This window comes from Zonotrichia albicollis, chromosome 3 (genome assembly GCF_047830755.1).
Source record: "Zonotrichia albicollis isolate bZonAlb1 chromosome 3, bZonAlb1.hap1, whole genome shotgun sequence".
NCBI classification, from domain to species: Eukaryota; Metazoa; Chordata; class Aves; order Passeriformes; family Passerellidae; genus Zonotrichia; species Zonotrichia albicollis.
In genome coordinates this window covers 89600948-89628853 of record NC_133821.1, presented here as the reverse complement: position 1 = coordinate 89628853, position 27906 = coordinate 89600948, and the positions used below count along the sequence as shown (strand labels likewise).

Genomic DNA, 27906 nt, shown 5'->3' with positions numbered 1-27906 from the left:
GAAGGCCAGAATCTTTATTCTACTATTTGTCTTCCTTATTTCTCTTGGGGTCTTAATTCTAAGGTCCTGGAGTCACTAATGCCAAGGCTGCCCTTTACCTTCAATTCCTTCCTTTGTTTTTGAGTAACAAATCCAGCATTGGGGTCAAAAAAGAATGCTCTTGATGGCCCACAAAAATTGGTTAGACTGTTTTTACCCCACTGGGTGCTCCTCCAGAGAGCAGAGCAATTTTGTATTCCAAAGCAGCCCGTACCTACAACTGTGAGCTCCTTGTAGTTATTTAAAGCTTCATCTGCTTCCTCTTCCTGATCAGACAATTTACAGAAGGTGCCTGCACAGTGTTCCCCATGGCAGTGTCCCCACCAACTTTGAACCCTCAGCTCTCAGCCAACTCAGTGCTTATTCTAACAAGCAGGGGAAAGCTCCAGGCAAATATAAACTGTTTTGTGTAGAACACAACTTCCACTCATTTCCCTGTCTGATTTTCCAAAAAAGCTTGAGTCCTGCCACCTGTAATGTGCTGTGCCACGCTGTCCCTGTGTGCCTAAGAGGTCCCAGCCCTGCCACTGTGCTGGTATGTCTAATCCTCTGGTTTACTTCCTGAGCTCTATGTGTTGACACCCTGTGTTCATGCTCCCTTTCCTGGGCAAACAAATGAGCCTCCTGTAACCTGGTGTCCCTGGCAATTCTGTTCACCCCCAACCTTCCTTTATGTGTCTCTCAGGAACTGTCTCCATCTGCACAGGTCCCTCAATGGTGGATGTAACCTAGAGCTTAAAACATCTATTATCTGTAAAATGAACCATTCCCTGTTAGCGTGGCAGGCTGTGGAAATAACCAGCAAGACTGCACCCTCTGCATTCCTTGCAAATCCACAAAATTTAAGGCATTATTCTGTTCAAAAACCCAACTGTGATAAGCCAACATCATTATGTGGAAAAAAATGTTTTGGCTTTTTTGTCCTTAGTTACTACTGGAAGATTATTTTCCTTCTCTGTGTTTTTTTCAATAGGAATCAACATGTGCATTCCCGTTTGAGGTGCAGCAATGTTAAACCACTGCCCATCTGCTGCAGAACTCACAATCTGCACTGGAGACTCAGATGCTGTGAATTCATTTCCTGAACTGTAATTTGAAGGGGTCCTGCATTCTGCTGCAACTGACCAAAACTGAAACTTGATGTAGAACTAAATAATTTAGACTAAGAAGAATTTCTCATACTCAAATTTCTCATACTCACAGATCAAATTTTTCTTCCTGACCTTGGACAGGGCTGCCCAGCACTGTGACATCTGTTCCTTCCCTAAGCTGTTGCTCATGTGGGCAGTGAACAGATGCAGAGCTGGGCCATTACACAGACAGGGCAGGGGAGATGGTCAATCATCCTGGTCATATGATTGCTTAAAATGCAAAGCAGGATGGGATTTAAAAAAGGTAAAATGCTGACTAAAGCAAAATACTTAATATCTTCTTAAATATAAAAATGGTTGAATAAAATGGGCTCATGGACCTGCTTAATGGTTTGTAGTCCAGCTTCTTGATTACTCTACAGAGGTACAAGGCAGTACACATTACTCACAATTTTATAGGATTTTTGGATCAGCATCCACACAGCAGTGCAAATATGCAATTTCTATCTTAGATATTTCTGTTATTTTCATAACATAACATCTGAAATGACAGACACATCTACACCTCAGACCTAACTTTAAATAACTTCATCGTGTATGACAATTTGCCAACTTTTTTCAAGTACATAATGTTCCCACAAAATCAACAATTCAGTTTATCAAGAAAATCAAACAAATTTTTTTTCTTTTAGCTTATTGTCTTTGAAAAGCTTGATTACTTTGAATTTTATTAACAGAAACACAGTTTCTACATAAGAATTTTGTATTGGGGGCTATGTATTTCTGAGTTTTGAGATTTTATGTACTTCTACATACCTGCTTCCTTTTATGACTGAATTACAAAGGGCAACGTGATTTACAAATTCAGAATTAGAAATACAGTTTTGAAATACCACCAAGGGTATGTGGAATTAATGCAATATACCCATTTTAAGAACTATTTGCCATAGTAAATACAACTTTCATTAAAATTAAAATGAAAAAGAAGAAATGCTATGCCTGCAAATAACCCCTCATGTTAAAGCAATTACATTCTAGTTAAAACTCCAAATTAATGGTGTAGATTTGACAGTCAGAGCAATTCTGGCCTTATGCAGGCACAAACCAGCCAAGATTCAGAGCATGCATAATCAGTACAAATGCGTGGTCCTAGGATAACCTTTATTTAGTTCTGACAAACTGAGAAGTGCAAAAACTTTACTAGTTTTGTATGTAACTCTGTGTGGTGGGTAGGTGCATGTTTTGGAGAAGCTACTCCATCTCCAATAACCTGTGATAAATAACTTAAAGAGCAACAATTTTCAGCTCCCCTGATGTTGCTGAAAGACTGTCAAAAAAAAAAAAAGAATGTAAAGGCATGCACACAGGATGATAAACACAGCTGTGGAGAAATAGATAAGGAGGCCTACAGTGGGTTTTTAGCAAATTTTATATAACAAGAAACAACAGTGCATACACAAAGAAAAACTTCCAGGGAAAGTCACCTTTAATATCAAAGCATTCAGTGAATACAATCACTGAAGACCCCTCTTAAGAAACCTCCAGAACCATAAACTTCCAGTAAGAGGTGAATGCATGCATGTTAGTTCTAGGAAAGTGATATTTATATATTAAATAAGAAGCATGTTTTAATGAATATGTATAGTTCTAATGAATAAAATCCCTGTCTCACTCCAGACACAGAATAAATCTACTGTGTCCTCCACAAGTAAAGAATGCCTGCTTTCTAATACTTCAAATTGTATTAAAAAGCTTATTTCAGCCAATTTCGGTATCATCTGACAAGTTCAGCATTTAGCAACTTTTAATTTTGCTGCACACTTTTCTTGTAAAAATAAAGTGCTGCTGTCAGACCCGTGTGATCCCTGCTGCAGGAATCAGTTTCACGGCAGTTCAGAGAGAATGACCTGAAAACAACAGGCGCTGGAGCAGTGGGGACTCTACTTTGGGGGAGAAAAATGAGCTGCAGCCTACAGCTCCAAAGCCGGGGCTGACCTGCACAGCTCCGGGGTGAACACGGCCCATGGCCGGCACAGCATCACATCATCCCTGTTCGAGGATGCTGTTTATGGTAATAAACTCATTCCAGGAGCAACGCTCCGAACCTGGAGCCGAGCGGTTCTCGGCCCGGTCACCGAGGGAATCAGAGGTAGGGAGGCCTCAACCAGCGGTCCCTGGGTCACTGCGGTGCTCAGCCCCACGGGCCGGGGGTGACCGCGGCGCTGCCCCTCGAGCCGGGGCCGCGGGTGCTCCGCCGGGCCTGGCTCTCCCCTCTCGTGTCCCGGGCAGTGCGGGGCCCGGGGCGCTCCGTGAGGGCAGCGCCGGCGCCACCGTCCCACCGCACCCTGCCCGCCGCTCCCCGGATCCCCGTCCCGGGCCGCCGCAGCGGGATGGCGCCGGGGCTGCTGGACCTGGTGCACTTGACAACCTGGGCCGTGTGTGCCGTGATCAAGCTGCCGCAGCTGGTGGCGGTGCTGAGGGCCGGCTCGGCGTGGGGACTCAGCGTGAGCAGCCTGCTCCTGGAGCTGGCCGGGTAAGGCGGCGGGGGCACACGGGGACTGCGGCGGGAGCAGGGCTGGAACCGCGGGTCCCCTCGGCCGGGAGTGCGGGGCCCCGGGGCTGCTGCGGCAGCCGGGGATTCATTCCTTCCTCCGCGGCTCAGGTCGGGCCTGAGGGTGCGCTGAGGGGCGGCCTGGGGGCGACGAGCACTCCCCGCTCCCGCGGAGCCACATCGCCCCGCTCGGAGCTCAGCACCAGCCCAGCTCAGCCCACAGAGCCTTTCGGGAAGGAACTTCCTGTTTTAGTGATTCCGCTTTTTCATTTAAAGGGAAACTCGTCTTTTTTAACTTGCCCGAACCATCCCGGACCACTCATGCCGCTGCATACAGCAGCTGCAGAGGATGTAAGTCTGTGTTTAGGTTATTCGGTGGCCCGTGTGCCCTGTGGTGCAGGTAGCTGTACTCGTCAGACAGGCTTCCCTCACCCGAATCAGTAAGACTTAAATAATTCCTTAAGAAAATTACAAGCCGTGTCAAACTCCAAAGACTTGTGAGCCTGTAATGAGCTTACATGGGCTAGGCTTATTAAATCTTGCTTAAAGAGGATTGTATGAAACGACAAACAAATAAGCTCGCTGCGTGCACGTTCGGGTGTGGGTACAAGCGAGAGAAAGCACCATGAAGAGCCCTGACTTGGCCCAGCCGGGGCCTTGAGGTGGGCAGAACACTAGGAAAGAGGGTTTATCCAGAAAAATCCCCTGACAAAAACGGCGTGGTGTGTCTGAGGGTGCCCGTGCCGTGTCTCCAGGCAGGGCCACAGCTCCGTTTACAGACACCTCTCAGTGGAGCTGTGCGGGATCCCTCACGTTCCGCCGTGGCCGCTCCCCGCCCGCCTCTCCCTACAGCACTGAACCCGAGTTTCTGCTGTTTACCCTTAACACACCTCCGAGTAAACGAAGCAAACTGGAGCTCCAGCAGAGATGACTGACCTCACAGCCTCAGCCAAAAAGCGGTGACAACACTCCAATCATTTGCGTGCGTTGGTGTGCATTAAAAAGGTGTTTGTAAGTAATGTTTGAGATGAGCCTGGAGAAGCTGGAAATGTCTCTTCAGCACCTGTGTGAGAACCACGGTACCCACACAATTACAGGTTCTGGTCTTCTTTGAAACATTTATTGTATTTAGTAGACTGTTAATTCTCCTACCTTTAAATACTTTGAATCCAGTTGCAGGGAGCTGTGTGACTGCCACTGCAAGCTGGGCTGGTTCTGTGAAATCAACATAGAGTGACCAGGTGTGAGGGGTGGCACAGAAACATGATGCTGGTGGCTAGGGATCTGATTTGACTGCACATCAAATAGCATTCCTGGGAAATGCAGATATTTAAATTCTGAATACTGTAAAAGCCAGTTTCTTACAAGGCAGGCTGTTCCTTCTGCCATTTTTCTACACCAGAAGCCATAATATTTCTTCTTATGTAAAACTGGTTTGAGTCCTTTCTGTTTTCCTTACAGCTTTGAATTTTCTGTCTAACCCCATGGACTTGCAGGAGAGCTGGAAGTACAGAAAACATAAAAGTTCAGTTCCTTTTGGGTACTGTATTGTGGAATGGCAGGAAGGAAAGTTGCCATTGTTTGGTGAACTTAAAAACAGACTCTTAGTCTGACCAGTAGAGCTACACTCGTAATGTAATCTCATAACAGTACAGTCTAGACAGCTTGGAAGACATTTTCTACCCCTATAAAACTTGCCTAATGTACAAATTGAACTACAGACATAAATAAAGAAATCAGAGTTATCCTGGAGATGCCAAGACTCTTGCAGAGAGAAGGTATCTCCTAGCTCTGAAAGCCTTCATTTCTTTCTCAGCAATTACAATAAATAAAATTATGCCCTACGGATTGTGACATAAAGACCTTGGTGAGAAGTGTGGGCAGTGAGGGTAACAGAAATAGATTACAGAATGATCAGGCTTGCTCTGTGTGCCTGTTGTTTGATCAGTTTGACAGCAAGGGCTACACCTATCTGAAGCCTTTTGGCACCACCAAACAGTATAAAAGTTGTGAAGGCATTTGTGTCCCTCTGTGCAGTCATGTTTTTTATCTCTCTGTTCAGCCTCCTTGTGTTTCTGAGGTACCACATCTATTATGGTTACCCCCTGGAGACGTACCTGGAGTTTCCTGTCGTCATTGCACAAGGTAATTTTTGTAAGGCATGTTTTGGAAATGGAATGGGGCTCATTCAGCACTCCAAGTCTCTGCATGTAAGTACAGTGCTCCACTGCAGTGATGCTGGACTTGGGGGAAAGAGGGAATTAACATCTTATATAAAACTGAATTCTTTTAAATGCTGTTGAAAGAGATGGTCAGGTAGAGGAGAAAAACCTAATTATTACACAGAGTCACAGTGTAAACTCATCCTTTTGTCTGGTTTCTCCACATGGGAGAGAAACATACTAAACACTCCAGACTCTAAGGAAAGCTTAGTTTTGGAGATTGCAGTATTTTGGCCATCAATCACATTTGAGAGACAAAGCTGTAAGAGAGGAGTTTCCACAGACCTGGTGCCCAGTGGAACTGTCTGGGATTGTGTTTGGGCCCCTTCAGTCCTTTCTGTGACAAGCCACCTTTTGTTTATTGCAGATGTCATTCTCCTTGGCTGTATTATGCATTTCAGTGGAAAAGTGAGACGAGCTTGTTTCTATGCACTCGTGTATCCTTTGAAATCTGGGAGGTTTGGTTTATGTGGCTTGTTTGGTAATTCTTTGCATGGCAGCTGTGTCATCATTTGTTGTGTGCTACTATTGTAAATCATTCTCAGGCACCTCTCAACATGTATTCCACATTCCTGTGCTGATTTCTGGGATCACAGTAAAACCTCTGCAGGAAGTAAGCTTTATATGTTTGCTCTGCTTTAGAAGGCTCCCAACTGATAAAGAGTAAACTAAGTTCTTAATTTACATCTTTTCTACAGGGATGCAGAGTAGAAATATCAGATTTTTTTTTAATTATTTTTTTTTTTAAATTCCTACTCCTGCAGGTTGTACTTACAATAAAGACAGCACTGTTTGGGTTTTTTCTAAATAGGACTTGGGTTTAAATCTCAAATCTTGTGCTTTGGAGCAGGTTTTGAGAAACTCCAGACACTATTTGACCAAAGACAGTGTGAAAAATAGGAACACTTAGTGTTTCAACCAGTTTTGAATATGTTTTATCTCGATTGTATAGTCTGTTAAGAAGTTTCAATAAGATTATTTCCAGATGTTTAAAAAAATATTATTCCCCAGGCAGTTTTGAGAACTTTGTATCCTATAATTTAAGTGCTATGAAACTTAATGTAATATAAGATATTGGGTGGGTTGGTATATGATAACACTGCAGAAGTGGATAATAGACCTGGCCATGGTAAGTGCTACGTGATTATCTGAAATTACATTACATCTTCACAGAAAATGACTTTTTTTTTTCTGGAAGTATTTATTAGTGGACTCTCTCCTATATAAATGTACTTGGAAGAATTTGTCATTTTAGTTAGCTTTCAGCATAACCAACCAGTTTTCAGATACAGGTTCTTTCTTTTGCAAGTAGCTGGAAAATAGCACTCAAAATTGAGACTCTGTGGGGGTTAAAAAGGCATGTTCTGAGATAAGTTGTTACTTGGTGGTGCCTTAATTAAAACTAGCAAATACTTAAAATGTTGAAATTCTACTGCCACTTTGGTCCTAATGTCATAATCCCAACCAATATGCCTTTAACACAAGAGGGAGAGAATAGAGCATCAAAGCATTGAAACAGGGATTGTGACATATTTCTTTTTTCCCCTTTAGTCATACAATGTTGCAAGAAAAAGATAATCTGATGACACCTACAAAGGTTAAAGATGGTCTTTTCTTAGCAGGAGAGAGAAAGTAAAAAAGTAATTGAGATGAACAGGATCTGCTCATGCAAAAGATGATACAGATGGGGAGAAAAGCTTCCAAGCCCTACACTCATCCTTACTTGCAGCAGAAATCCAGGCATGGCACAAAGGCCCGTGTGGAGTTCTTGCTGCCTTTGCAAAATCCCCTTTAAAAGGGGGACTGAGTGAATAGTGCATTCCTGTTACTATTTTTTCCCTCCAATTGGACTAATTTTCCACACATTCTTGTCAGTTTTCTCATTCCTTTATGGTTTGGTTTGCCAGACGTAATGGTAACAGATGGTCTGAATCAACCTTGCTGTTTAGACTAGGTCATCTCATTTAGGTGACTTCTGTAAACAGTTTTATGGAGCAGGTTGAGAATCCTTTTTTGTTTCCTTGCTTCTTACTGCATTTGCCTCTGTCAAGCATTTGTCAACAACAGTAGCAACTGTGCTCTTTGAGCTTTTTGCTGGGCAGTACCTCAGAAATGAGTCCTTGTTTCTGGCAGTCCCAGTTTTTGCTTCACTGCTCCTTAGTAAGAAGCCAAAGCACTTGGGTTGCCACATACTGGAAAAGTGTCAATTTTTTTTTAATTCTAAATGAAAAAGCTTCTCCTATTCAAGTAATACCATGGCAGAGGTTCTCTCTCTTTTTCACCTGCTTTTCAGAATCTGTGCACACTCGTCAGTGCAGCCAGTAGGCTGGTTCAGCTGCAGCATCTCTGGGAGACCAAGGATGCCAGACAAGCGAATGCCCTGACCTGGGGCATGTCTGTGTACGCCTCTGCAGGTAAGCTACAGACAGCTTGGTGTGAAGTACCGAGTTCCTGAGTTCTCCTAGTTCCTTTTTTCATAGGTCTTTACTCAGTCATAGCAGGTGAAGATCTTGGCTTCGTTTCCCTCAGTGCTGACACCTGGGACTCAGATAACACAGTCTCTTGAAAACAAGTTTTATCTTTGACACTAGTGATAAAAACCAATGACTTAAAGTGTGAATATGACCAAGAGAACTGGAATTGAAATAACTGAAAGATTGTCTTTATGAGGAAAACTTTTCCATGTTCTATGATTTAATAAAGTTACTAGTGGTCCAGCATGAAAATGTGCTAAAATTTCAGGTATACAGTCAGACAATGCTAATTTTGAAAAGCTGTCTACAAATAAATACACACTTTAACTGAATGCCTTTAACTCTATGGCTACTTGTAATTACATTTCTTGACAGAATTTATGAACAGTCATTTGTAGAGTTCCTGTGGCAATTCCCCAGTGGTCTGCAACAACAGCTGTTTGTCAGAAGTGCCTTTTGCATCTTCACAAAACTAATTTGAAATATTCTCACAATAAAACCCATCATCCAGTGATGCTGGATCTATTTCTACATGAAAAAAGTCAGTAATTACAAGTGATTACACTGTGATAAACAGCGACAGTAAACTTTATAAATGCTTTTACTCTGCTGCAAGCGTGAAATAATTAACATTTAGGTTCCTTGTGGGAAGGGAAGCTGAATTCCTTGTATTTGCAAAACCTGAAGGCACACATGTGAACATTCCCAATGGTTAAATCATGCTAACTCAACTGTGACTGTAGCTCATTGTCAGCTCCTGAAAGAGGGGCTGAACAGAAAGAAAAGCAGTAAAGTGACCACATCCAGTCTAGAGTGATAGATGTAAAAATTCTAATTATACCTGTGATTTTCTCATTTAAAAAGACCCTTAATATATTGTCAGTCAGCTTTGAGAGCTTGATCTCCGAAGCCAAAATAATGAAGAGTGGACAGAGTGGACACGCTAAAAGTGGGAATGTGTACAGTAAATATTTTCATGCAATATGATCTTCTGTTGAAAACCAGATATTTCATAATTTTTTAGAAGTATAAATGTGTCCTATGTGTTCCACTAATCAGAATTCATTCAATTTACAGCAAGAATTATTACAACTCTAATGACTACAAATGATTATGCAGGTGAGTGAAGTATGGAATTCTCTGCCTTTCCAAGGGAACAGCTGTCACAGTAGTCTTTAGTTGTGTTGCAAAACACTTAGAAAGTCTCACAAGAACAAACCATGAATGTGACAGCTTAGCATGGTGAGGGCAGGAGTTACACAGGCAAAGACATCAAGAAAAAAAAGCCAGAAAACTGTTTATACTTGTCATGTCGTGCAACTGGTCCAAAAGGCTTTTTTTTTTTCAAATGACAAAAGCATTACGAAATTAATTCTGAAAATAGCAAAATAAAGTATTAAAATATTTACTATTTTAATAAATAAATAAATAAATATACAAAAAAAAGTTTAAAAAATCTGTAGTAATTGAATGAGATTTTCAAGTGATAAGTATTTCACTTATTGACAGCTTTTTGAATTAAAAATTTATTTTACAAAACTAAAAACTAAAACTAGTTTGTGAACAGTTTTAGGTCCAACATTGAAAAGTTTATGGCAGGCTGAAAATAAAATGGTAGGCTAGTAAGAAATTTTTAAAAACTGACTTAAAATATATAATTTCCAACAAATTATAAAACAGATTTATTTAGCAGCTTCTTACCGTCCTGGAAAACCACAAGAGCTAGGGAATATCACAGATTTTTCAGTAAATTGTTCAAAATCAAGGCTTGGTGGATGCAAGAACAGTAACAATGCCTTTGTACTTCATCTGGTGGTTCCTTGTTCTCATTCAAAACTATTTCATCAGAAACATCACTTGAATGGATTTTGTAATTTCCAAGCATCCTCTGCAGCCCAATAAAGCTGTAGCTTTGCAAGCATTTCAAATGGGTCATTCACTGCAAAGGGAAGTCCCATTTCTGGCCCACATTTCCACCCCCATGATTGCTGCTTTTTCTTTGCCAAGGTAAGGAGTTTGTGGGGCTCTGCAGTTAACTGGTCACCAAAATTTGGCAAAATGCTCATGCAGGGATTTGGTAAGGGTCAGGTGCTGAGTCCACATCACCCACAGCTACACATTTACACAGAGGGGGAGGGAGGGGTTCACTGTGCTGAGGGAGAAAACACCAGGAAAGCAAAGCTGGTGCTGGGTAAAGCTGCTGTTTGAAACACAGCACCATCCACTTTGGCACATGGAAGGGCCAGCAGCATCACTGATGCTGTGCTGCTCTAATGGAAAATGTGCCCCATTAAGCTGCAACACTGAACACATTGACACATAGGAAACAGTCAGGTATCACATTGTTCTGAAACAGAGTTTTGTGTACATTTCTGTGAATATTCCACCTACCAAACAGACATCAGACATACCTATACTTTAAATACCTTCTCACAGGTAGAGGTACAGTGCTGTTATGGTTTAAAGCTGATTTAACTCAGGTACTGAAAAACTGCTTTTTTGTCAGATTTTCTGTCATTAAAGTCTGACAGATCCAAGTATCTCCTGTCTTCTCAAAGTCTAAACTTAAGAGATAGCAGTAGAGAGTAGTTCCTTTATTATAAATAACACTCGCAACTATAAAGGACATGTGAGCTGTGACTCTGAATTTAACTTTTGGTGTACATATAAATTTATATGAGGCTTCTCATGCTTGTACTATTCTCCAGGTTACAAAAGAATTAAAGGTACTGAAGTGTATAATTTTGAGCTATCTCTGAAAGTGATCAAGTGCTAAATGCTTGGATTCGTGCTCAGTATGTGTGTATTCCTGAACATGGTAATTGAAACTAATTGGCTGAAAACAGTTTCCAAATGTGAACCAGCCTGTGTGTACACCAGCAAAAGTTTACAAACCAGTGTTGTAACAGCAGTTGATGTTTTTGATTTATGCTTACAATATTTTTTTTCTCTTTTAGTTCTCATCCGTTTCATAGTCATGCTCATTCTCAATATTTGGGTCACAGCCACAATCCTGCACTACAGGAAGATTAAAAAGACTGATTAGACGACACTCATCAGCACACATATCATTACCATAAAAAAAAATATAATTAAGCCTAACGAATTTAAGAATTCTTCAAAGACTGAGGAAGCTCTCTTTCTCTAGTATTTACCCTTTAGCGTACTTATAGTATTTACAGTACTTACAGACTTACAGTATAGCACATTCATGCTTTCTTTCTCTTAGAAATAATTCTGATAAGATACTTAATTTAAGCAGCATATTTTTATTGGTCATTTCAGACAAGTTTCACTGATATCACATTTTCTCTGGATTTTTTACTACAAGGTATTTCATAGTTAGATGTATATATATTCTGGTATCACTTCAGTACTTTCTGGTTACATATAAGCAATTTTCTTCAAATTATACATGATCAATTTTGCACCAACATACTGACTTGTCCTGCTGCAAAACTGTAAAACCACAACAGAAGTTTGTCTTCTTCTTGCAACTAACTCAATTAGTTCAACATTAACTGTCTGTATTTTAGGATGAAGAAAATCTGAGTCAAGGCCCAATCCAGAATAAGGTTCTAATTACTAAATCACAAATCCAGTTGGATTGTAGCACTTACATGCAACACTTAAATAGTACAATTTATACAGCTGATACAGGATACCCATAGTCACTTTCCTCAGCATACCCAGTTTTTATTGGATAAGAGAGCAAAAACTCAACTACAAATTATTTTTCAACCTGAACTGTCATTCACTGAACATACTAGTTTTGGGAACAGCAGGGACAGGAATGTATGGGAATTAATGAAACTGTGGCCAACAGTTAAAAATACCATTCAAGCAAAAGTTCCTGGAATGATATCCAGAATTCCCAAACACCACCCATACTGACAGTGACATGTGCACCTTGATGCATCTCAGCAGACTGATCTCCTGCAGTTGTCAGGTTTTGGTGATACTGCTCTGTGGTTCATGAATTTTTGGCCCGTCAGTGCTAAGTGTGTTGAAGAACATAGACTTCACTTAAACTTTTACTTCAGAAATTCTAATAAATTTTGTAGTACTTAGAGTAAAAAAGGGGAAAGGATATTCTTGACAACTATTAACAGAGGATTTTGGTTTTGAAAGTACTGCCTTCACAACCAAAAGTTACATTAGTAATCATACAGCTTGCCTTCATTTAGCATTACATTCCCCAAAATTAAAAGATACAACATTCCAAGAGTTCTTATGGTATTCTGTTGATTGGCATGTAAAAAACCTAGGCACCCTTGATCCCAACACCCTTGAAAACTATGGGAAGACTGCATTGACTCCATTTGAGGCAGGTTTTCTTCAAAACATTCTAAATTGTGTGACTGCTGTGGAGCAGAGGGATCTGCAAAAGCAGATGTTTCTGCCAGTGAGCACGCAGCAATTGGAGCATTCACCATCAGAAAGCAACTGCTTTGTACTCTAAATTTTAGTGGGAAGGGCTGGGAAGAGATGTGTCTGTGGGCAGTGATTTCATGTATCCCACATCACTGACAGCAAGTCAAAGATGAGCTTTTCTTTACTGCTCCAATAAAAAGTCAAATCTTTCAATGTTGGTTGAAAGATTAATTGTAAACATTCTGATTTTACTAAATGTGTGTAAAGTATCTGAAGTGGTCTAAATGGTGGCAAGTGGCATGTGATACGTTTTCCAGGTGATACTAATAAATGCTATTTTTCAAGATTGATAGTGTCATTCTTAGTTAATTTTCATTGCATTTGAGTTTTTATTGTTTATTGTTCTCTCCATATATGGAGAGAAAATGAAATATTCATTACAGGTCATAAATGGGCAGCTTTCACCTTAACACTTGAAGCATCAGGCTGAATAGTGACCTGCCAAATGCTAAAGAGCTCCAGCATCTTAAAATGAAAAAAACCCACACTTGCTTTTTAATTAAAGCCTTTTCTTGACAGAGAAAGATTTGTATGGAATTCAAACCCTCTCTGTTATTGACATCTTTCACTCCTGAGTGATGCTGTAGCAAGATGAAGCTGCTCCATTTTTGGTTTGAGAATCAGCACCTCAAGATGGTTTTTTATCATAAAATACTGAAATATTCTTAATAGGTTACTTAATGCATTTTGAATAAATCACCTTAGAAACCTGTGGGAAAAAAAGACTGAGAAAAAAAAAAGCTGGGTAATTAGTGAACTTAAGGTAAAGTAATTTTGTGGACTTGGAAAGCTGGATCAATTCAAGTTGCAAGAGATATGGAACAAATCAGAAACTAGCAGTAAATAGTTGTACACACTTTTTCCTCTCTCAGAGAGTAACTTTCATAAACAGAGGCACATTCAAATTCCAGGCAAGCCCCATGAAAGCGCAGGCACTGTGTTTTCTAGTAGGTAAAGTATAATCTTCTCGGTGGCTGGATTAAAGGCAACAGCTTTAGACAAACACATAGGCAGGATAAATCTTGTTAAACTTGTCATTCACCAGTATCAGGGTGGAAACAGGGAGGTCATTGGCTGTGTAATGCAGCAGCAGGGCAAAAGCAAGCAGGGAAAGCATCTTGGATTTACGGCAGAAGGTGTAAGCAAGTAAGCAGCTCTTGTCCACAGGGCTGGAAGTAATCCAGCCCCATTCACAGATGCTGTACAGGTGTGGAATTACACACTCGGTGTCTAATTGTACCAACATGCTTACAAGGCAACACAACCTGTCCTGCCCTGGCTGACAAAGTGTGTGTCTTGCCAGGGCTTTCAAAAACTTTGAGTCTTCTTGTCTGTGAGAAGACGAGCTCTGAGTTCCAGTACAGTCCACTAAATTACCCCAGTACCTCCAGCAGTGGCTGTGACAAACTGTGACTGGATTGGGCAGCAGGTAAGCTAGAAGCTCACTTCAGCTGTATGAGAGAAAACATTTACCATGAGATTTCCTATCGAAAGAATGAGGATGTGAGCCCAGAGACAGCAGGCTGCAGGTCTGGACATGGATGTGGACAGGGGAAGAGGTGTATAGTTCATTTTTTCTGGACTGTCCTCAGTGAACAAACATTGAACACAAATGCAAACGCATCCTCTCCCCTCCCTATGGGCCTCCCTTAGCACTGGGCATTCTGTGCGAAGCAGACACAGATCTTTCCTTGTGCAATCCACCAAGGGATGGGATTGCTTGGACTGCTCAGGAGCCCCTGTCCCTGCCTGAGCTCCGAGCCTCTGTCTGCCTTACGTGCACGTGGCTGCTCCCCAGCCTGGCTCTGCTCAGCTGATCTACTGAAACACAAGAGAAAGGAGTGGGCTGGGAAGGCAGTGACAGCCCCCAGCCGCTGCAGGCTGAGAGCTGGATTTTAGTGCAGTTTGACTCTGGAGAAAGTAATTCAGAATTAGCTGAATGGCCCCAATCTTATAGAACACCTTCACTCACTTCTTTAAATGTGGTAAAATTACTCTTCCTCCACCAAACAATCATCCACTTAGTGACATATGTAATAGGGGGAAAACAAAAAAAGGAAATAACAGCTGAGTCCACACAACGAACTATTGTAAATGAAAAACTCCACAGATGTGGAGATAACTGATATGAGGTAGTTTCCCAGCCATGTATTTTCCCTGATGATAAATAATAATGACTTCCCTCCAAATTCTCATCAGGCTGGTTTTAACTCTCTCTTCCAAATTCTTCCATACTTGAAATTCTTATTTATGTATGAAGCAGAACATGAAATGTCACTGTCATCACTAATAATGGTCTAAGGATGTCTCACTTTTGAAGGTGAGGAAACTGAAAAAAAAAAAAATAGGATGTTCTAAAGTTCTTGGTTTGTACTAAATTAAATTTGCTGGATTTTGAGCCAGCATTCTCCAGGACACTTCACAGTTCTCGGTGATGACAACTGTTGAGGTCAAACAGGTGCCTGGGAGCCACAATGAACATCACTGTAAGAATCTGACAGATCATCACTTGTGATGGATCCAACTACAAGACCTTGCAAGCCTCACAGACCTGAGTCCTGATGGACCTCAGGTGTTTCCTGCCTAGTGGCAAGACAGACATACAGTCATTTTCAAGTTAAAGGTGTCAGCTATTCCATTCTACATTGGCAGTAGTTTGGGGCAGCCATCTGTGTCTTGGAAAAAAAATTCAATCTTTGGGCTAGGAGTAAAGTAAGAGATTTTTACATCATAGTTTTGATGAAATTTAATTTGGGATACTTGAAGAAGAGTTTAAATAATTGTCACAATTTTGTTCATACCCTGTTTTGTTTCATTATTTTATCTTAGAACTTTCTTAAATTGTCAGAAGCCTAAACAGGTACCTCTGTGCATTATGTGGTATCACTGACTCACAGGGAGGGAGCTTTAAGAGGGCAGACACTTTATCTGTCAGGTATTCTGGAAAACGATGTAAAGAACAGAACCTGCACCTGTCTAAAATATGACAAGTTAAGTTGGCTCATGATGGTTCTGATTCAAACTGTGTAGTAACAAGGCTCCGTGCTGAAAATCAATTCTACTTACTACCCTATTATAATTGCAAGTCATCTGTGTATATGCCTGCTCTGGAATGTACAAGATTTCTGCTTTGGAATGCGAAGGCTTTGGCCACCACTACCAAGACTCATACTATATGAAAATCATAAATGGAGTAACACACATCCTATGCCTCACTGTTGCCTCTGTCAGGTAAATCTTAATGAAGCACGAACTGAGCTTCAATAAAGCATATTTTAAATAATTACTGGAGAGAAGTTCTTTCACCTTTGAACAGCTGACTATATACAGATCCTGTACAGTGGTCTTTCAAGAGTCTGACTTATTTTGTGAGGGTTTTTTTCCCCCATGAAATGCACTGTCAGCACAACTTACATTCTTCATGGACTCTCTGAGCTCATGGGCATTTTCGTCTCTCGGCCATGTTGGTTTTTTTAATTTGCACAAATGCCTACAAGTAATACAACTCCCATTGCCGTAGCTCAGAACAGAGCTGGCAGGGGAGCCTCTCCCCATGGCTCCAGATTGGACTAAAGGCTACGCAGATCCTACTGAGTCTCAAGTGGCCCCCAGGACACAGGGACTGTAATATGGTGGAAAACATCACACAGACGCATGAGACCATGGGACCAGCAGGCAGATCCAAGTCCTGAAGCTGCAGCCAGACCTGCACTCAACTGCAAGGCCTGCTCCAAGAGCCTACCAGAAAATGGAACTGTTGAGGTCAGAGACAGTGCAAGGTGAGCCAGTATGAAACAGAGCTCAGACCTCAGGTGGGGTATGCAGCTCCTTCAGTCTTAAAAACATAAAGGGATTTAATATCTCAGGTAACTCCAAAACAAGTTTCTATCAGTTCACTTGTTAATAAAAAGTAGCACTTATTGAAGGCAATTCAGTGCCCAAAGTCTCAGCAGTTGGTGATGCAAAGGACAAGAGGACTGGCTGTGATCTCACAAGCCTGGTGTGCAGTCGCTGGATAGCCATGCTTGCCAAGTGGTGCAAGAGCATCCTGGGCTATTGCAAAAAGCACCCCAAACAGTAATGACAAATGACAAGAACTACATGACATGAGGCCCACAGGGACAGTATGCAGAGAAGCAGGCACACACCTCTGAACAAACACTGGAGGCCTTGACCTTAAAATGAGGTGGTAAGACTGAAGGATCTCATGCAGTTGTCTTGGCTGTGGAAACATTTCTGTGCAGCTCCTCCAACAAGTAAGGGCTGCAGGGACATGGTATTATTGGACTCTGCCCTTTCTTTTCAGGGTGATGATGTGTTTTTCCAGAGTTCTTTAAGGTATCAAGACTACATACACTTATAATTTAAATTTTGAGACCTTTCACCATGACTTTCATTTTGAAAGCTCACTTTCATCTTGCACCTTCTACAAGATTATTGGAGCAAAAGCAGCTGCAGTCAAATCCACGGCTTCACCCTTGCAATATTGCGTAGTAATGTGGGTTTCTTACCTTTAAAAAACACTGCTTCCTGCCCACAAAGTGGCATAGATTCCACACCCCAATTTTCATTAATAAGACCTGGTAATTAGCATCCCTGTGCCAATACATTATTTTCTCTACATCCCCACTTCTTAAGAGCTATGTTACAGCTACAGCTTTTCCATTCACTGCAGTAGTTTCTGGGGAGAACTAGGCTGGATGTGTTTTGAGTGTTCTTCTCTGCCACACACATTGCAGTAGACTTGTCCAGTTTCTCAGATGAGAATGTCTGAGCATGTATACCTGTCCAATTTTTAGGCAACTTCAATATCGAACACAAATTGTATTTTCAGAACCACTCCATCAATATCTTTTATGGAGATTAGAAAGAAGAATCCTTCCCACCCTCATGAGGGGTACTTCAAAGCAGCAGGCAAACTCTGTGATCGTTGGGATTCTGATAGAACCCAAAATGATTCAGAAGATTATCTTAAAAAATAAGAAATAATGTTTTCAATTTAAAGTGTACTATGTGCAGAGATGATTATTTGTGAAAAACTGTAATGCACTGAGAAAGGCACCAAGCCTGTCAGAGGTCAAGGAGTGTCTAGATCATGCTTTTAGTCATATGGTTTAGTTTTAGGTAGTTCTGTGAGGAGCAGAGAGTTGGACTCGATGATCTTTATAGATCCCTTCCAACTTGATGCATTCTATGATTACATGAGAAAAAAAATTAATCATTATTGTAACACGAATGTCAAGGCAAACTACCCAGGAATGTGGAGGAGACTGAAATACTCCAGTTCACTGAACTGGACCTTGTTCTTCCGCCTCAAAATCAGAATAAGGAGGTGATTAAGGGTTTGTATGAGCAATGCAGGTAAGAAGTTTGCTTTCATATAAGCTCCCCCTTTTCACAGCATCCCATATACAACCTCACAAGCACAGGATGGGTAAAGGCACTTGGGACCAAAAGATATAATTCTCTTTTAAGGATTCTCTCAAAGCTAGATGGGAAATTAATACATTGTAAGATTACAAACAGAAAGGCTCAAATTTCTAATGATCATTCAACATTAGAAACAAAAAAGAAACTAAAGAGAAAAAGCCCATAATTTCAGTGGCAGCTTTCCTGGCCTTGCTGCCTTCAGAGAGCCACTGAATGCCTGTCAAAATGTAGGAGGTTCAGTGTTTTCAAGAGGCAGTAAGAGAAAGTAAGTGAAATTTCAGTGATGTTTTAAATTTGGCCCCTGTCACCGCTAAGATCTTTGAGTCTCTTGCATGTTTCCAAGTCCTACATCCTACTGTGATTCTGTGTCATGTTTTTGGTTACAGCATCGGCCATGCTCAGAAGCACAAGAACCACCACAGTTTTCCTCTAGTTAGAAGCAGACCTGGTGCTGGGTTGCTGGCAGTGCTGGAGGAGCTGCACTTTGGCAGGGACCACAAGAGGTAGGGAATTGCAGCACACAACTAGGACAGAAGTGGAAATCTCATTGCAGAAACGTCTTTCTGACACCTGACAAGGTAACTTCAGTGGGATCTGCCTGTCCTTCTGTTCTGGTGAGCTCTTGGGACTGGGAACTAAGGAACAATTTCTGTACAAGTGCCTTGAGCTTCTGGCTCCAACTCTGACCTCTGGTTTTCCAGAAGATTAATCTGCAGCTTGGCTATACCACTTCTTTCTGTTTGTGAGACAAAAGGACTTGCAATGAGAGAATTTTCTATAGGAAAGTCATTCAGGCCATAAAAATGTCCTGTTTGCTTAGGACAAGACTGTAACAAAAAGAAAATGTTAAAACATCACTGACTTTCAAGTCAAATACTCCTTACTTCATGAATGTGCCCTTCTCTCAAAAATATTAACAGGTCACCACTAGACAATAAGGAAACAACACAAAACTCCAGGAACTAGCATTAAAGAGGTGTTTGCATTTCACAGCAGGATAAGGGAGAACAGAAGAGCAGCTCTGCCTTCTTTTTGTGTGCTGGGTACAAAGTGAGGTTTGTGCACCTCAGCCCAGGGGCCTTGAGGAAGCCATGCTAACTGAGCTCTCAGGAGCCCAGCGCTCCCTGAGGCCCGAACTGCTCCCCGACTCCGTCTCAGCACAGCCTGCTGTCCGCACAGCTAAGGACTGTTTGTACAAGCATGGAATTCACACACTGGGACTAGCAATACTATCATATAGTACATCTCCGAAAATGTCAGGCTCAGCAGGGCCCCGTGGACTCACAGTAAATGAGGGCAAGCCAGGGAAAGAAAGTGCAAAGGATCCAGCCCCAGCAGTGGAGGAGCTGCCAAACAGCTCCCTGGAATCTGCTCTTTCTCCAAACACACAGCCTTTGCTGGGCTGCCTTTGGAGCAGCCCTTGCCTTTCCCATATCTGCTGCAGTAGTTATCTTTAGATTTAAATATTTCAATTAATTACCAGCTTCTCAAGTTCAGGAACTATTTTACCTTACTCAAATAGTTTATTTAAAAATATATATATATATATATATAATATTCTCCAATTCAGAAAAGGATAGAACTTCCCACAATGTAACATTTTTTATATATATATATAAAATATTTATGCATTCAGTGAATGGAAACAGTTTTACTGTACACATTTTTAATGTTGTACTCTATGCAAATCTGCATTATCTAAAAATATACCGTACTTCTGTAAATCAAAATAAGCAGGGAAAAACCACCGTAGCTTTACTGTGGGTTATAATACCTAACAGAAATGATATGAAAGTTTTAGTTTTGAATTTAAGAACTCACAAACAACATTTTACTTTGTGAGCACATAAATAGAAGACTGAATACATTCTTGCTTTGTTAAGCTGAACTGTAGTAGAGGTTACAAAATGTAAATATATTTATTAATTTTCAGTGTTTCCAAGTCCACTTTTCATGATAGTGTTAAATAAAACATGGTCCTATCCTTCCAAACATTTCAACACTCTTTAAAAACAAAAACAAACAAACAAAATTTTAAAGTGAAATGTCCTCCTTCATTGAAGTGTTAGATCATATTTTAAATTACTGCACTCCCACACAATATTTTATATATATATATATTCTAAATATATATATATATTTATATATATATAAAGAGACCAAATAGGAGACTACATTTTTTTACTGTCAATATGTTTAACATCACATACTGTAGTTGTATAAAACATGCATTTTCTGGGATAATTATGAACACATCATGAATGAGCCCATATATATTATATTTTTTGTACAACTCCAAGTTAAAAAAAAAGTCAGAATAAGTGCCTCTGAGGCCCTTTCTTCCCAGCTATCAGTTCTCAAAACACACTACTGAATTTTTTTATCTATGCCTACAGCTATGTGCTAGAGAACCAGGTTAAAACTTTAAAATACATCTACAGTATGTTTCACTTTTCTTAAAGTTTGTGACAGTCCTCAGATATTGTGTTGTGAAATGTAAAAATAGTCACAGATTCTTTTATTTTCCAGAAATAAAAAAAAAAAAAACACATCTAGGAGAGTATGCAAAAACAAGGCAAAATGAAGTTTCATAGCACTTAATGAGGGTTAATATAAGTCAATAAGGAGTATTGAGGTTTGTAAAAAGGGCTGGATGAGCAGTTACATGTACAAGCAAATGGTCTGGTAAATCCCATGCTCTCAGACATTGTTTCTGTAACCAACACTTCTCCACCCTTAAAACCAGTTGATATACATTCAAAATAGATTGACACTGATATACTTAATAGGTGTAAAAATAGTGCACTATTTTTTCTGCCACAAAGCAAAACTGCATCCTAAGAGCTGGTAAACTTTCTTTTTCCTTAAATAGAAAGAATGGGCAAAAAAAAGTTGAAAAAAATTTAAATTAAGGCAATTAGACAGGTACAAGGGGACTGCCCATGATGATGTAGCTGAAACTAGTATATACTTCAAACCTATACTAGCTGCTGAACACTGACATGCAGCTTCTGATAGATGTGTATGAATGATATAAACTTCAACATTATGGCTTTATACAAGTGCATAGTTGCAACTGCAATAAGTAACGGTATCTGATTAATAAGCATAAAAAAATAAAGTGGAAAGATTTTTAAACCCCTCTTGCAGTATTACAGTACAATATATTTACACAGTTTAATGGTCACTTCTCACAGATGCAGTCTCTATCACTGTGGTGGATCCTCCTCCGGTTCTACGTGCAGACATGCTGGTGGCATCTTTACCAAAGCTGAAAAGTCAGTTTCTTCCATTGCAATACTCATTCCTCTCGATCCTTTTATGAAATGTAGTGTATGTGTCTTGCCAAGAAAGCTTTTGTGGAACAGAGCTTAAAAGGTTACCTAACATATCCTTTGACTATTTACCAACCATTCCTCAACTGATCAGTCACTTGGGAGAATACAGGAAAACCCTCAGAGATTAGTAATTTATATTGCAGCAAAAATGTAAACCTCTGATATATATAGTACAATCTCTCAGGAAAATATATATTTTTAATATATTTTGGGATATGTTTCAGTCTTGCTGTAATGGGAAGAAAATTATCACCTTGACTGTGTCTGCATTCACGGAAAGCAGTTAGCTGAAAAAGAAGCAGGAAGTTTGGTCAGTAAGTGCAACAAATGTAAATCTGACAAAAATATATTTCTTCAAAGTCTTCCTTTATAATGGGTTCATCATTGTACTTGTGAGAAGCGCCTTTCCTCTGCATTCAACAGCAACATTACTCCAGTATAGCACATCCTTACACACTGTAATCCCAAATCAATTAAACCCCCTTGCAATGCATGAGGGTAAAGTACAATATGCACAGTGTAATAGTTACTTCTAAAGGATTAGTGATCAGTAAGCTTTTAATACACAAAGATGCAGAATATTTAATTAACATAATGCTCATTACTGTGAACACTAAGCCAGTTAAGTTCTGCCAGAGCTGGTTCCTCAGTTCCCTGAGCACACAGCAGAGGAGCAGCCCCAGTGCCACTGTTATACAGCTGAGACATACCTCACATACTGCTTAAAACAATTCTTAGGCATTTAACATTTAGGTTTTTTCTGTGAAAATATAAGATTGCATCAATGTGTGAAACGATCAGATCCTGAGGTCTATAAAAAAGGTAAAGCTATTTGCAATACATCCAGAATTAAGCCATGGGACAAATCAGATCACTGCACCAGCGGGATGTTTCTAAAGCAGTCAAGGAAACCACACCACAGAAGCTGCAAACCCATCTGTTTACATAGTTGTCAAATGCCTGGTTAGGTACCCAGAAAGCACAGCACTGCAAAGGAAAGCCAAATCAAATTCACTTCAGAACAGAGGTAGAAAAGCAAAATGCAGAACTCCAGTGATTTCATGTCTGCTAGCCATAGACCATTTTATATTCAAAGCTTAGAAATGAAAAGTAAATACCAAGTCTACTTCAGCTAAACATCCAACTGCTACCATCTCCCTTTTATCCTTCAAATATTCAATGCTGAGGTTCCCAGTATTAGCATTAGAGATGAGCAAGGACCCTGAAAACAGCAGTTTTGGGGTTTTTTTCAGGCAGGCAGACATGAATTTTGAAAAAAAAGTCTAAAATTAGAAAAATAAAAACACTGGCAAAGGCAACAACTTTGTTTTAATGAAAATGACTCCTCTAAAAGTTCAATATGATGAACAGAATCTCATTTTTCTATTTAAAATTTTAAAATGAGATCTTGTATTTTCTCTGCTTTGAGAAACAAAATCCAACATAGCATGCTGTATTCAAAGGCAAACAAATCCATTCCTCTCTATTTAGATTTACCCCTTATACTTCTTCAGAAATCAAAAACATCGTCATCATCATCATCACCATCAATATCATCAACATCATCAAAGGACCAATCCCAGTCCTTAAATGCCAGATCAAGTAATCTGCAACAGGAGGGTTTGATGTTTAATGAGTGTCACACTTCTATAAAAGATTGAAAATTCCTTTTGCTATCACTAAACCTTTTTAACTGAAAGACTGTTTAAGGTAGGTGGGTTTGTTCCTTTGCCTACCACGAGTATGAAGATACAGTTAGTGTTCGTGAAAGTTATGAATATTGCATTAATTGCAAATCCATCTCAAAAATAATTCTATTCAATAAAGAACTCTTACCATATTGATTTTTTCCCCTAGAATTTCAGTAGGAAAGACCAACATGTACCTTTTATAAAATTATTTGCTTTCTGTTTTGTTGCTGTTTTTGCTGACTGAGGTGGTTTTATGCTCTTCTGCTATCCCCTTCCAGACAATAATGCAAACCTAACAATTTTTCCAATTGTCAAGTAATTTTGAGTGCTGAAAAGAACATTGAATAAGATAGCACTTCATCTGAACCTACAAACAAACACAGCAGGATTTTACTGTATCCCAAAAACAGGGTGATTACACTGTGAAGCTATTCTGTAGCTTGTTATTTAAAGTTAAGCAATGCCAAAAAAGAGGATTTATCAACTTGTTGTCTAGGCCTCCCTGTCTGTGCTCCTTGTATGGTCACCATAGAACAAAGAAGGCAAGCAAGGCAAACCCTGTCAGCAAATGAGTCATTTTACTTATCTGAGGCATTTATTTTGGGATGAGGTGAATCATTGTCTAGAAGCACTCATCTCTTTCTGTTCTAATATCTTAAGTACTAACTTTTCAACTGCTATAGCTACAACAAATGAAACACAGCCTAGTCATCTCTCCAGTGAGCTGGAAGGATCCTAATTACGGTTGTATGCCAAGCACAGGATGCAGGCTGTGGAAAACCTTACCCTAAGAGAGCATCAATATAAACATGTTACATTGTTTAATATAGTTAATCACATGTTTTAAACAAAATGGGTTTCAGGGGAATTTGTAATTTCAGGCTTTATACTATTTAAACTTTTAAATGTGATATAGCCCTGAAAAGGCTCAATATTCATTTGTTACATGAACTACGAATATTACACTTAAATTTATAGGAATTAAAATACATGAAAATTGTTTTTTTTTTCTATTTGGAATTATCCATTTGGCATGACCCAACCAAATGGCTGAGAAGAAATTATTTGGTCTGTATGAAAAACTGGTTTGCTCTTTCTTAAATCCTCATGAAGAAAAACAGCCATGAAAGCCATCATTGTGGTTGTATGAAATTCCTAGCAGGGACAGCATTTTTAGGACCAGGCAGCTTGGAAGGAACCTGCTCCAAGCAGGGTCAGATATAAAACCAGCCCAGGATGCTCAAGACCTTGTCCTGTCAGGTGTTGAGAGCCTCCAGGGATGGAGCCTGTCCAGCCTCACTGGCCTCCCTCTCTGCATTGGCTTTTCCTTCTCTGCAGCTGCAGTGTCTCCTGGTTCAGGGGAGCCCCTTGTTTCTCACCATGCAGCACTGATGAGCCTGGCTCTGTCTCCTGGATGCCCTCCCCAGAGGCTGCTATGGGAGCCCCTGGGCATGTCCATCATCCAGGCTCAACAAGCCCAGCTCCCTCAGGCCTCTGCTCTGCCCATCCTGGTGGCCTCTGCTTGCTCCTTCCCCAGTGTGCTGAGGGCTGGCTGAATCTGGGGGCTCAGAGGTGGAGGCAGGGTTGTGCTGCACACTATGGAGTGGCCACAGGGGTATAATCTCTTCCCTCAGCCATCCAGCTGTGCTCCTCTTGGTGCAGTCCCAGGGCCTACCTGGCTGCCAGGGCCCACTGCTCAGTCCCTAGATTGAGCTGGCAACTACATCTCCATTCTTCATAAAGTTCATAAAGGAAAATTAATTATTTCATATGGTAAGCCCTTGCACAAAAGCCTCATAGAAGCCACACTGAGATATAAATTTACCGTAGCAATTACAGCTATTTATGAGTATGTGGTTTCTAATTAAAGGTGTTTAAATCCATACAAATTTCCACTGGTTTGACAGACCTGCATTATTCTGGTAATATGTGACATGACCTCACAGAACTACACTTTTCTTCTGTTAGGTACATTTGTGAGGCTCACTTGGAAACTTAAACTGAAGAATTACATGCTTTACACACAAAAACACTTACCCCCCTCCTTTTCCCACCAGTATAGAATGGTAAATACTATGCTATGAAAGCATTTTGTACCAAAGTTCAAGACTGAAAAAAGGGTATTGGAAGAAAAATAATTATTTGCAGAACACCTAAAAATAGCTATTGAAAAAAATCAGAATTTATCATATACCTTTATATGTTAACAGCAAGAAACTAAGTTAGACTGTAAAGAGCATGCAGAAGTGATCTACTTGTCCCCCAAATTGTCATGAATGTTTTCCTGATTCATGCTTTCAGTCCTATCACTGATATTTTATTTTTGCACAAAGAAACTCTTCAATAATTGGTCCCTAAAAAGTGATTTAAAAGCTTTTTTCCTTCATGATTATAATAAGTCTATTAATTTAAAATCCAAATTATGAGGTCTGATTCTCTTTAAAATATGTAAATTAAATCACCAAAAATTAGACTGTATGAAGGTTGGGAGGGAAGTGAAATTAAATTACTCTAAGTCCTTCCACTATGCATTTCCACTCATTAAACTACCAGTATCTGTTTAAGATCCTTATGCTTCATAGCATAAGGATGTTTTGTGGTAACAGCAGCATCACAGCAAGAGTGTGCTTCCCTGCATTCACCACTTTAACTCTGGCCACACACCCAGCCCAGGTCTCATCCAGCCACCTGAGATGCTGGTGCCAGTCTGGTCACAGAAAAAAGGACAGCAATCCTGTCTAGGCACTGCCCAATTACCTCTCTGAGGAAAAATGTTCAGCCCTTGCTAAACTGGAACACTGCAATGAACAAAATAAGTGAGACCAACCTTTTCAGAGGCTGCCAGCACTGGGAACTGAAACAAATATAAACTAGTACTGCAGATGATGAAAAAAGCAAACTGGAAAAAAGCCAGAAACTGTCCTGCAAAATCATAGAAATGCTACCTATCAACTTCCACAGCACAGCACATAGGATTCTGCTCCTTTGAAGTGATCAGCAGTAAACTAACGATTTTTATATGGACAATTTTTACCCAATCAGAAGAATCTGATTAGGCTACTCTTTTAGGGATCATGAGACATTAGCATGAGCCCTTCTACCCTGAATAAGAAATTGAAACCAATTGTAGTAAAACATTTAGAACAATAAACTAAATAGCAACTCTTGTGTCACCTTGGTTTGTTTGGAGGAAGCTGTCGACTTGGTCGTCTGATGGACTGGTTTGGCTGTACCTTCATGGAAGTTCTGGGAGAAGATCGAGCAAAGGGGTCTGGTGCTGGAGGCTTCTTGGGTATTTTTTTCACCAGTCGGCTCACCCATTTTTGCTGTTCTTCCGTAGAATTAGCTAACAGTAGTAGATTCTTCGCCGTAGAAATATCATAGTACACTGTAATAAGATTTTAAAAATAAAAATGAATATTGTTATTATTCTAAACACGGCTTCACATCAAAAATTAGCTGTCAGATTAGGATACTCTCATACTCAAAGCAGAGAAATCAGCAGAGAGGTCAAAAGTAAAATGAACCAGTAGGTTTCATGGCTGCTGACAGTGCCTCCTCTTTTTGTTTTGAGAGTAACACTGTAGTACTGCAGAAGATGCACATTCAAGTGGAAGAAAACACAGGTAATGCAAAGTGGTGTGACTGAGACTAAGAAATTATATCATGTTGAGCCACAAGGAGCAACCTTCACCACATGTAACCCCTTCCATAGCGCTGTTGTTTCCCACAGCAGAGCACAACACAGTGTGAGCACCTTACAACCACCACACTCTGCTGGCATGAGGATGACAACACAACAGGCACATGCACACCACAGCCACATGCCACGAACCAGAGCAGAGTGACCCTCACGGAGACACCCTCGGAAAGGGGCTGATGGCCACGTACTAACAAAAGACAAACCAACCTTGATGTTCAGTTGGTGTCAGACCATTACTAGAATCCTCTGATCTATTAGAATGCCTTGTGACTCCAGCACTATCTGCATATTTAAATACTTGCTATTTACCTTTGCAAGGCGCTATAATCTCTTCCTTTTTATCCATGTGATCTTTGTGACATTTGATATGGCAGCGGCGACATTCCAGAGCAGGAGGAGGTTTAAACATGTGCCACAGGGGCTTCATGCAAGCTTCACAATTGGTTGGGAAGTGGTAAAGAGTAGGTATAAACTCATGTCCTTTGTGACAAATGTAATTTGACTTCTCTCCCATGGGCTCCACAGGAAATTCCTGTTCCTTTTTGCTCTCTCCTTCATTAGCATATAGGATCTAGAATGAAAGCAAAATAATCTCAATACTTCGAGATGGCAAATATAAATTGAGAGTCATTATCTAAGTACAAAGATTGAAGAAGTATACTAGGAATGATTTTTCAATGATTTCTCAGTAAGTATTTCATTTAACAGTATTTTTGACAATGTCTGAAATGCCATGTCTATTACACCAGAAACATTAATTTATTAATGAATACCTGGAATATCCTAGGAATTTCCTTGGCATCTGCTCTGTACACATCGGTCTGAGTGACTGGTCGGACATGGAAGAGTTTGCTATAGGAAATTGTTTCAATAAGGACAAAAATTAATGTTACCACAATGATAAATATGACATATTAACTTAGGATACAACGT

At 40.2% G+C, this 27906-nt stretch overlaps 2 protein-coding genes across 9 annotated transcripts in view; one reads left to right on the top strand and one right to left on the bottom strand.

The window, feature by feature from the left end:
• The first annotated feature begins 2946 nt into the window (after window positions 1–2946).
• Window positions 2947–14111, top strand: SLC66A3 (solute carrier family 66 member 3). 5 transcript variants are annotated; one of them, XM_026793588.2, is made up of 7 exons: window positions 3391–3663; window positions 5744–5826; window positions 6271–6340; window positions 6975–7032; window positions 8197–8317; window positions 9455–9496; window positions 11335–14111. In XM_026793588.2, exons 1-7 carry the CDS (start codon window positions 3521–3523, stop codon window positions 11421–11423), a joined length of 606 nt encoding a protein of 201 aa, XP_026649389.1. In that variant the 5' UTR covers window positions 3391–3520; the 3' UTR covers window positions 11424–14111. The 5 variants fall into 5 exon arrangements, 2 of the variants coding, with proteins under 2 accessions (XP_026649389.1, XP_014122651.2); XR_012579707.1 differs by lacking the exon at window positions 11335–14111 and having other exon boundaries at window positions 2947–4032; window positions 9455–9871; XR_012579708.1 differs by lacking the exons at window positions 9455–9496; window positions 11335–14111 and adding an exon at window positions 8396–8423 and having other exon boundaries at window positions 2947–4032.
• A 7648-nt stretch (window positions 14112–21759) lies between these two features.
• The window catches only part of ROCK2 (Rho associated coiled-coil containing protein kinase 2), a 93993-nt gene continuing 87846 nt past the window's right edge, over window positions 21760–27906 (bottom strand). For 3 of the 4 annotated variants that reach the window (XM_074538099.1, XM_074538102.1, XM_074538100.1), the window contains 5 exons: window positions 27747–27825; window positions 27283–27544; window positions 26445–26658; window positions 23077–23186; window positions 21760–21866 (listed from right to left, as the gene is read on the bottom strand). In XM_074538099.1, the coding sequence (XP_074394200.1) occupies window positions 23090–23186; window positions 26445–26658; window positions 27283–27544; window positions 27747–27825 (652 nt within the window). In that variant the 3' untranslated portion in view covers window positions 21760–21866; window positions 23077–23089. The remainder of the gene's footprint in view (window positions 21867–23076; window positions 23187–26444; window positions 26659–27282; window positions 27545–27746; window positions 27826–27906) is intronic. The other variant, XM_074538101.1, reaches the window with a different exon arrangement.

Coding starts and splice junctions, on each gene's coding strand:
- SLC66A3 (XM_026793588.2), top strand. CDS start 3,521: ATGGCGCCGGGGCTGCTGGACCTGGTGCACTTGACAACCTGGGCCGTG. Junction 7,033..8,196: donor GGATAATAGACCTGGCCATG/GTAAGTGCTACG, acceptor CCTGCTTTTCAG/AATCTGTGCACACTCGTCAG. Junction 9,497..11,334: donor GACTACAAATGATTATGCAG/GTGAGTGAAGTA, acceptor TTTCTCTTTTAG/TTCTCATCCGTTTCATAGTC.